The sequence below is a fragment of the Oryx dammah genome, unplaced genomic scaffold (genome assembly GCF_014754425.2).
Source record: "Oryx dammah isolate SB20612 unplaced genomic scaffold, SCBI_Odam_1.1 HiC_scaffold_14, whole genome shotgun sequence".
Lineage (NCBI taxonomy): Eukaryota > Metazoa > Chordata > Mammalia > Artiodactyla > Bovidae > Oryx > Oryx dammah.
Genome location: NW_024070198.1, coordinates 13426944 through 13438181, shown reverse-complemented (window position 1 = coordinate 13438181; position 11238 = coordinate 13426944). Strand labels below are relative to the sequence as shown.

Here is an 11238-nt window from a genome sequence, read left to right as displayed (position 1 = left end):
GACATGAATTTAAGCAAACTCCAGGAGATAGTGAAGGGGATAGGGGAGCCTGGCATGCTGTAATCCATAGGGTTGCAAAGAGTCAGACACAGCTGAGCAGCTGAACAATGACAACAAACTGATGTCAAAAGCTAGGGCTAGAATGTAAGTTGTACCATTTTAGAGTAGCCTGTAGTTAACTTCCTATGATTATGGTTGGAGTTACCATTGCTAACAGAAGTTCCAAATCACCTGTGATTCATCTGTCCTTGATATCTTTCAACATATAAACAAATGATTTATTATATATGTATTTTCCCTTCTCTTTCAGGTTCCTTGTCAGATCCTCCAAATATTGCTGGCTTAAGTCATTTTTGTGAACATATGTTATTTTTGGGAACAAAGAAATACCCTAAAGAAAATGAATACAGCCAGTTTCTCAGTGAGCATGCAGGAAGTTCGAATGCCTTCACTAGTGGAGAGCATACCAATTACTATTTTGATGTTTCTCATGAACACCTAGAAGGTGCGCTAGACAGGTAATGCTGAAAATACCCTGTGGATTATCTATCTCACTTTCTTAAATTATCATGTTAATAACAATACTTATTATTTTTACAAAAATGTCTTCACAGCTTTATAGCTTAACAATCTATTTTAACCAGTATTTTGTTGTTGTTGTTTTCTAACCAGTACTTTTTGACCCCTGGGTTTTTATAAACAGAAAATAATGAGTGATGTTATATATTTACTTTATAGTAGAGGAGAAATAATGGCATGACTTTAAACCAGCTTTCAGGACTACAAAATGTTTTTTTGACATAAAATTTTCGCCAGCCTTTCCCATTCTAACTGGTATTGCATATGAAGCATATGATGAAGAATAAACTGTACTCCTGTCATGGATATCTTTTCAAACATATTTCTGTTCCAGAATACAAGAACTTAAATATTCTGTTCTCCTTTAGTTCCTCACTCCTCAAGGATATTTAGTAGATACAGAATGTTTTGACCTGCTGTTTCAACCCTGGGGATATTTTGTGAAAGTGTTTTCTGGAGCAGCCTCCATTAGGCTAATTAAATTTCTTGGTCAATTTTCTAAGCGGCTAACAGTATCTAATTTTTCATTATATCAGTGATTTGATTCATTGGTTTGTTCAAAGTGTAATTTTTCCCTTGGTGAATTTTTATAGTTCTCTGTGTTACCAAGAAGGTGTAATTCTGCAGCATTTTTGATGGATCTATAATGAAGTTTGATTTCACAGTTTTTAGTTCTCAGCTTTAATTGCTTATTTAAATTAATAGTCATTTTTTCCCCCAAACCTAGTAGTTTGAATTTGTTCTGTAGCACAAAGAACATTAATAGAAGAACAAAGGCATGGGTTTAAGATACAGGACTGGGTCAGAGTAGTCTGTTTCTTACTTACTCTAGCTTATGTTTCAGTCTTTAGGCAGCAGCTTTGAGATGTAATCATCTTTTGTATGTATTCCCAGAAGACTTCCATTAATGAGTTCCTTGGGATCATACACTGAATTTAATTTCCTGCTTTACAAATGCCTCAGCAGATGTTCATATAATAGATCTCTGTATGATGGAGGATGTCTGTTACTTGGATCAGAGTGAAAAAAAAAAAAAGCTACTTGTACAGGGCATCTTTTAAAAGTACTGATTATACTCTGTCAGAATCATGACCCTTTATGTGGCTTTGTCCAGCTATGGTATGTAGCTATTAGGTACTTTTCCCAACCTGAGTGTATTGAGGTAGGTAAAAGTGGTTATATGTCCAGAATTATCTGTTTCCATATATCATTAATTATAGGCTCCAGATAGAGTTTCCCTTTGGGTTGGTATGTGTAAAGTACTTAGCACAGGACTGTATTCACTATGTGCTTAAAATAATACCAAGTAATGGTAACAGCTTCTCTGATGGCTGCACTGTGAGGTGCAATTGCTGAGATGTTTATAAACCCAGGAGTCTCTAGGCCCACTGAATAGTGGTCCCATTCAGACAGTCTCTGCTCTCATCTTTATCTGAATTCTGGATGTTGTTTTTATAAGATGGGGTCTAAATTTAAGAATTACTATATGAAATCATGATTTAAATTGCAACCTAGTGTAGGAGAGTTAATTTATTAACTAAAGGAATCTCAGTTCAGCTTTGGTACTACTATTAAAGAACAACCTCAAGAAAAATATAATAGGTTACTTATGTTAAAGTTACATGCCATTTTATTTGTCAAACCACTGCTTTTAAATTTTAAAAATTCTCTTAATATTTCATAAAAGTCCATAATTATTCTTAGTCAAACTACTGTCATATGTTTTTCTTACTATTATTTTTTTCACTAATTGTAAAGTTCTTAAGGAAAAGTATTCAAATAGACCCTTTTAAATAGGTCAGTTAGTTTGTCCTAAAATGCCTGAGTCTTAGTGAAATTGCACTTAAAACTAAATTTAATATTTATTGCCTGAGAACTGTCAGGTGTGTTTTCCTTTCTTGGGGAATTAGCCATGTACAACAGAGATTTTTATAGACATCTCAAATTGCAAATCTTAAATAGATAGATTACATTGCTGTTGTCTTATAAGTCTGCCCCACTGTTCTGCAAGCCTTCCCTGCCTTTTTATTGTTGTATTTTGATTTATATTAGGAAATATATATTTGGTCTTTGTCCCTTATCCTAGACCATAGCTCCTGAAACTCTTAGAATTTCCTTAGTGTTGAGAGCCATAAAGTTGCATTTTGTTATTTTAATGAAGTGACTTTGGGTAAGTCCCTTGATAATTTGAGGCTAGAGGTTGGTTGCCAGGGGAACCAGCCCTGTATTTAGAAGGTTGGAACTTTCAGTCCACAAGGTGGAGGTTGATTTCAGACACCAATGCCCAGTGATTTACTCAATTCTGTTGAAGTTTGGAGAGCCTACAGATTGGTGAACACGTGGAGATGTGGGGAGAGTGGCCTACCTAGAGGGCATGAAAGCGCTGTACCCTTCCCACATACTTTGCCTTACATATCTCTTTCATCTAGCTGTTCCTGAATCATATCCTTTTATAATAAATCCAGTAATCTAGTAAGTAAAATGTTTCTCTGAGTCCTGTAGCTGATCTAGAATATTAACTGCACCCAAGGAGGTGGTTGTGGGAGCCTCTGATCTATGATCTATAGTGCTTGGTCAGAAGCCCAGGTGACAACCTGGACCTGTGGTTGGTGTTTGAAGTTGGGGACAGAGGGGAAGGGGTGTGAGGGAGGGATGAGCCTTGTAGGACCTGTGAGATCTCATGGTATCAATTGAGTTGAATTTTAGGATACCCAGCTGGTGAATTGCTTGGTGATATGGTAACAACAGGTGGGAATTGTCAAAATCAGGGGTTAATCTTTTTATATTTTCACTAATTAGGTGACATATCTAGGGTAGAGTTCTCTGAATTTACATATGTATAATATTTTTTTCTTATATTACTTAGAACTTACGTTCCTTTTTTCTTTGTAGCAATTTTAGTTTTCTCTGATTCTGTAGAATTCCTATTTCCTAAGTTTCAAACATTTTAAAAAACATTTTTCTGAGGCCACTCTTAAAATAACAACTTTCAAATTGTTAATTGTGTTTCACACCCTTAGATTTGCACAGTTTTTCCTGTGCCCCTTGTTTGATGAGAGCTGCAAAGACAGAGAGGTGAATGCAGTTGATTCAGAACATGAGAAAAATGTGATGAACGATGCCTGGAGACTCTTTCAGCTGGAAAAAGCTACAGGGAATCCCAAACATCCCTTCAGTAAATTTGGAACAGGTTTGTCAGCAGCAGCTTTAATGCATTAGTTCTCCTTAACCTCATTTAAACCATGGCCTTTTTGCCCAGTATTGTATTTTATAGTTTAGGATAGAAGATTGCAGAACTCCTTAGAGTTTGGAGCTGATAAGTGGTTGTTATATCATTGTTCCTCCCTGGTCTTTTTTTAAAAATAATCGTTTATTTGCTAGTATCGGGTCTTAGTTGCATCATGCATGAGGATCTTTTGTTGCAGCAGACAGACTCTCTAGTTGTGGTGAGTCAACTCTGAAACACAGAGACTTTGTTGCTCTGTGGCACATGGGGTCTTGGTTCCCTGACCAGAGGTCGAACCTGTGTCCCTTGCATTGCAAGGCAGATTGTTAGCCCCTGGGCCCCTAGGGAAGTCCTGCCCTGGTATTTCTTAAACCATACCCCTACATATATGTTGTTTGGCAGGTCTTTGGGGAAACACCTATATTTGACCTAAAAAAAGGGTTAAAGCTTAGGTATTTGAGCTTTGTGCATAAGGTGATAGGTTAAGAAGGAAGAGTAACAAAGTATGAAACAAGTTTATTGGATAACAAGATAAAAAATTAAATTTAGATTTTAGAAATAGTAATCATTCTTTTAACAGATGAGTAACATTTTGGCTAGTAGTTCAAAGAAAAGGATGTCAATAAGAGTTGGGCTCTTGGCATTGGATTTTTTTTTTAATTGAGGTATAATCAATGTACAATATTATGTAATTTTCAGGTGTACAACAGAGGGATTCTGGCATTGGACTTTGAATGTAATATATGAAATGATATTCTCGAAATTGTAATAACAGTGGCCTAACCAGTTAGTTAGCCCTCTAGAGGATACCTCTGGCCATCCCATACAAATAGGGGTCTAGCTATTTCAAGAGCAGAGCAGTTAAGAGTTGTGAGTAGATATTAACCAGCATGTCAAGGAGAGGAGATAATAGCGCTCTTTATTCTGAATAAATAGAATATCCACTTCAGGGCTTATTGAATCCCCTACTCCCATTGCCTCCGCCTCTACTATCTATAGATAGATAAATGCATGGCGTCTGCTCCAGGCCTGACTGTAGAAGACACACAAGGTCCCTGCTGTCAAAGCGCTGCAATATCCTAGTAGATTAGAGATGGGATGACAGGGAGTAGCATAAAATAAATTTGGAGATACCTGATTTTATAATTGTACCCTTTTTCTTTATTCAGTTTTTCATGAAAAAATACAGCTAAAATATTTAAATAATACAAAAGTATGTTTTAAAAAGGCAAAAACAAAAAGTTGCCCTTTTCTTTATTGACTGTTGCTATTCCCACTTTACCAGATGTAATCATTGTGAAAGGTTGCTATGATTTTTAAAACATTGCTTTGGGGATTATAAAATAGCATAAAAAATAGATTGTTTAGTGTACTTAAATTTATGCTTATAAGTTTATTTTGGGGACTTTTGAAAAAGACAGCGTTCTTTCAGTTTGAATACCATTCGAATATATCCAGCAGCAACCAGGGAATTAGCATAGCAAAATAGGAGTCTATAAAAATTCCAATTAGAAGCAGCTATACTGTATTATTTAGACTTGTAACAGTTGGCACCTTGTATCATTGCTAAGGTGAATATTGTGGTCCTTAAAATGTCTATGTAATGATTAATTTTCTGAAAAGTGGCTTTTATAGAGGTAAAAATATACATGGTATATTGCGGGAATATGATATACATGGTATATTGAGGGAATATGAATTTAAAAACCAAATTTCAAAATCACTACATCCAATGATTGTTGTCCTTTAAATAGTCCCTTTGGCAGGTTAGGTGCTTTCACCAACAATGCTGCTATTGTCAGAACATGTTAGAACTCTTTTTGGGGAGTTGCCTCCTTTAAAATGGTCTCACTGGTGATAAATCACAGTCAGCATAATCAGGAAGCAGCCACAGATCTTCCAGAAATAAATCCAGTGAATAAGGTGAGCAGTATTGCCTCTGGTCACAAACACAAAACAATCTTAAGATATCTTAAGGTATCAGGAGTGATAAGTGAAGAAAAACATTAAATGGTCAATTATGTAGAGATGGAATTTGGGAGCATATTTGTTTTCATAACCTCTGACAAGGCTAGGCAGTTAGTCAACAAAGTATGAAATAATATAAACAGCTGAGAGGTGAGTTAGCCAGACTTGGTACAAAAGTACATAAAATGTGATGTAAGTAATGCAAACAGTAAGTTACCTGGTGATTTTAGAAATATAAACTAATGTTGAGCTTTTTTGGAGTAGACGTTCTGTCCATTGTTAAGGTCACAGGCAAGTGAAAATGTGATAAAAGCTTTAATAAATACCCTTACTTAAAGTTATTCTTGCAGAAAAAACCTTGTCAGAAATCATACTTAATTTACTTTTATTATTTTTTAGTAACTTCAGATGATTCTATGAATGTGGCCCATTTTGTCATCTAGGGAATGTGGTTTATTATTTTAATATTAATAATACTTTAAAGCTAGGTGTTTTTAAATGAGCAAAGATCAAGCATTGTGTGTTTTTGAGAAAACCTTACAATAAAATGCTTGTCCTTAACAGTACTTTTTCATGTACTGAAAAAGTGGTCAGTGGCTTTCAAACTTTTCTTTATACAACCCATAGTACATTTTACTCATGGCACATGTAAGCCACTGGAACAAAAGTTTCACCAAACATTACCTATCTTATATTTTCAGATATAAGAGTACCAGATGTAGTCTGGTACCTCTGTTATATATATATTTTTTAAAAATTTAGATCTTTCAATACATTAAATTTATTTCTTCACAATCAAATGGGTTCCACAGTTTAAGTAATTCAAAGTGATAGGCAGTCATTTCAGTAGACTCAAGAAAAGCATTTGTTAAAACACCTTCATGAACAAAGCAACAAAAAAGCACTCATTCATGAACAAAACAACAAAAAACTCTTTGAGTTGATAAAAGCCTCTGTCAAACATCATGATTAATTCTGAAGTTTCAAAGGGATTTCTGTTGAAAGACAAAAACAAAGAATACCTTCTCATCACTTTTTTTGTTCAGCTCTGCTATAGGTACTAGTCATTACAGGAAGTCAAGGGAAAAAACAAGTGATAAGTGAGAGGTTGAAAGGAAGAAAGAGAAAACTTCTTGTTTCCATATGATATGCTTGCATAAAAAATTCAAGATCTTCAGATCAATCATCAAAAATAAGATAATTCACCACTGTTGTCAAGAGAAGAGAAGCTCTAAAATTGCATTCTTGTATTTTGGGTGTGTGCTCAGTTGCTTCAGTCGTGTCCGACTCTTTTGTGACCCCATGGACTGTAGCCTGCCAGGCTCCTCTGTCCATGGGATTCTCCAGGCAGGAATACTGGAGTGGGTCACTATGGCCTCCTCCAGAGTGAACCTGGGTCTCTTGAGTCTCCACTAGCACCACCTGGGAAACCCCTTTTCTTGTATTGATAGTAATCAATTAGAAAAATACTACAGGAAATATTATTTCCTGTAGTATTTTATATTTCCTGTAGAAATATAAAAATTGCTATAAGTTGTTTAGAAATAACACTAACAGAGGAGCAAGAACTATATAATGGATATAAAAGAGTGCCTGAGTAAATGGGAAGATAAACCATGTTCATGGATGAATAAACTCAATATTACAAGATACATTTCACCCTGAATTTATCTAAAATCAGTGTGGTGCCATTTGAAAGCCTGAGGTTTTTTGTTTTTTTCTTTTTAATAATTTTATAATCTGATTATAAATTAATAAGAAAGAGTAAAGGGCCAAGGATAACTAAGATAATTTTGAAGAACAACAAAGAAGACACTACTTCTACCACGTACCAAGACTTCAGTTGTTAGAGTAGTGAAATTGATGCAAAAATACATGAAGATAACAGTAGAACAGATAATGAACCCTAGAAGCATATCCACAAATGTTTGGAAACTTAGACATAAAACAGAGGCACGTGAGAAATGAGTAAGGAAAGGGTGGGCCTTTCAATGACTGGTGCACAGGCAACTACTTATTCATGTAGAGATGAATAAAATCAGATCTCATCTCACACCATGCACAAAAATAGATTCTGGGTTGATTGGACCTAATTATAGAAAAAAACTTTATATAACTTGTAGAAGAAAATATTTTTTAAAAAATATTAGGCTAGGAAAAGTGTACTTGAGCGTACATATCACAAACCATATTTTTAATGGTAAAGCATATATTTAAATATAAATTTGATTACATTAGAACTTAAAAATTTCTGTTCAGTACAGACACAAAAAAGACAAGCACATACACAGTGAAAAGTTTTGCAAAGCAATATAGCAGATAAGAACGTCTGTAAGTAAGTAAGCAAGCAAAAGATAAAAACTTCTACGAGTAAGTAAGTGAAAGATAAAAGCAGTTCTCTAGAGAAAGAGAAATAGGCAAAGGCTATTTAGAGTCAGTTCCTTTGTTTGAAAGTCATTTTTGTAGTTATGTGCTAAATCTGTCCCCACATACATGTCTTCATTAACTCCCTATGTGATCTCTCTAGCCTCAGACTTCAGCCAGGAATCCCACCTCCCAATAGGAGACTGCTCAGTGATGTAAAGCTTGTACTGTGATGGCGGGCCATGCTGAGGTTGAATCATTGTTCTACCACTGACCAGCCAAGAGTGGGCCAGTTTCTTAACTTCTGTAAGCCTCAGTTTCCTCCCATGTCTGTTTGGTGTAAAGTGGTTAGCCAAAAGTCTGGTCCTAATGGTACTCAGTAAATGAGAGATTCTGTAATTACACTGTGGCAGAGGGTCAGTGACACAGTGGTAAAGAATCCTCCTGCTAATGTAGGAGACGCAGGTTCAATCGCTGGGTCAGGAAGATCCCCTTGGAGGAGGAAATGGCAACCCACTCCAGTAATCTTGCCAAAAAGAATCCCATGGACAGAGGAGCTTGGTGGGCTACAAGTCCATGGTCATAAAGACTCAAACATGACTGAGCGACAGAGCACACACACACACAGCTGTGAAAAATAGCAACATTTTGAAAAAGTCTTTGCCATGAAGTCGTGAGGGGCAGCCACAACTTGATGCAGTGGGTTTGATGCGGTGATTGTAGGACAGTGTTATTAGAGAAATGTTCTCCTGTTCTCTTTTTAAGCTGAACCACTGGTTGGTGATGACATTCCCTTTGTTCCTTCATTTGTCACTCACATATACCTTTAGTTATAGTTCCACAGTTGCTGATAAATTTTATGCCTTTTCTCTGCCCTGTTGCCTTAAAAAAATTTTTTTTCTCTGCCTCTCCATGGAATAAAAGCAGAAGCAGTTGAATTTTTTAAAGTTGTTTGGAACAGGAAAGGAAAATTTTAGTTCTGATTATTCTTAGTGATCTGTTTCTCTAAACCTAACCCAACAGACCCTGTGGGAGCAAGTGGGTTTAGTCAGAGAAGGAAATAGAAAAAAAATCAGGATGTGGGTGAGGGAAACAAAACAGGCACTCCTTAATGGAATGAAAGACAAAGTGGGAGGGCATCTGGAAATACAGGGTGGGGCTGTATTTAGATACAGGTGATGTTTTTCTTTCTTAATTGTTAGGTGACAATTATGCTTTGTAGCACATACCACAAAGGATTATATGAATCTGAGTACGGTATTATACATATGCTCAGATTCTCTCTTTCTCTGTTGACAAGTAATTTTTTAAAGGTCTTCTATATGTAAAGTGCATTAGAAAATGCAAAGTGTAAATCAACGTCTTTGCACTAAAGATACTTTTAGTTTAGTTGGAGAGGCAAGTCAAACTCAGAATTTCACTGGAGTATAATCTCAGACTTGGTTTTCTCTGTTTTCCTCCTTGCCAGTTTTTACTGAGTGCTGCACTAAACACTTTGCCTGGATTATTTAACTTAATTCTCACAATCTCCCCAGTAGGTACATGCCCTTATTATTTCTGTCTTATAGATGAGTGAACTAAGACTTTAGAGAAGTGATTAAATTGCTTAGGGTCACTCAACATTTGATTGCTAGAGCCAGGGCTGGTGCCCTTAACCACTGTACTATTCCTCCTGCTTTATGATTGCCTAGAAATTTAAATTCTCCAGGATCTCAGAGGAGGTGCAAGTTGAATTTTCCTGAAGGGTGGGTAGGATTGTCTTAGGCAGAGGAAGAGTCACTCTTAAAAGAAAAGGAAAAAGAACTATTATTTATTGGCTGAGCATTAAGTGCCACCCACTGGGGAGGAGTTTTACCTGATATGATTTCCCTTAACCTTCACCACAGTACTGAAATTTTCATCATCCCGTTTGACAGATACCAAGATTAATACTGACAGAAAAAGTAGACCAATGTTCCTAGCCTTGTGGGGGACACAGGGAGGAGGGAAAAGAGGGAGGCTGGCAGTAGAAGTGTCTGTAGGTTATGGGATTCATTATCAGGTCAGCCCGAACTTCAAGTCTGTGTTTCTTGTGATAATGTTAGTGAAAGTGAAAGTCGCTCAGTCGTGTCCAGTTCTTTGCGACCCCATGGACTGTACAGTCCATGAAATTCTCCAGGCCAGAATACTGGAGTGGGTAGCCTTTTCCTTCTCCAGGGGATCTTTGCAATGCAGGGATCAAACCCAGGTCTCCCACATTGCAGGCGGATTCTTTACCAGCTGAGCCACAAGGGAAACCCAAGAATACTGGAGTGGGTAGCCTATCCCTTCTCCAGCGGATCTTCCCAACCCAGGAATCGAGATAATGTTAGGTTAACCCCCAAAATCAGGATAAGAGGCAAAGACCAAGGAGTGAGCCCAGTGTCATTTGGAGAACCTGAGTTAGAGAAGTTTGGCCATAATAAAGGATGCTTTTGTAGGAAGGAGTAGGGAAATGGATTAGAACCAAAAAATAGTATGAAACATCAACCAAAAGGGAGTGTGAACACCTCATGGTATACTGGGATGATGATCATGACACACAATTTAGACCCTAGTAAAAGTTACTTACTTTTTTCTGTTTCGTCTCTCCATTCCTTTCTAAGTGAACAACTTGGAATATATAAAAGTAGACAAAATATTGTTAAGAACCCTGCGTATGCATCACTTTGCCCCTGGCCAGTCCTGTCTGACCCACATTCCCAGTCACCGTCTTACATCATTTTGAAGAGATCCCAGACATCATATCATTTTACTCCCATATATTTCAATATATGTCTGTAAAGATAATGACTCTCTTTAAAAAACATGGTAAAAGTAGCATTATCATTAATATCACCAACTATGCAGGTAGTGTTCAAATTTCTAGTTGTCTGATGAAAGTTTTAATTTTTAAAATTGATTTGAATTAGGATCCACTTAAGTTTCAAATAGTCTATTGGTTTCAAATAGTCATCTCTTTCCTCCACTCCCTCCCTTTGACTCCCTGGAATTTATTTATTGAAAATCAGGATGTTTGTTATGTAGGACTTTTCATAGCCTAGCTTTTGATGATTGCATTTCCAGCAACGTAGTTTAATATA

The 11238-nt window shown here is 36.5% G+C and overlaps 1 protein-coding gene across 2 annotated transcripts in view; it reads left to right on the top strand.

The window, feature by feature from the left end:
• IDE (insulin degrading enzyme) overlaps positions 1-11238 on the top strand; it is a 95992-nt gene that overhangs the window by 33481 nt on the left and 51273 nt on the right. For both annotated transcript variants that reach the window (XM_040254527.1, XM_040254526.1), the window contains exons 3-4: positions 311-518; positions 3600-3769. In XM_040254527.1, the coding sequence (XP_040110461.1) occupies positions 311-518; positions 3600-3769 (378 nt within the window). The remainder of the gene's footprint in view (positions 1-310; positions 519-3599; positions 3770-11238) is intronic.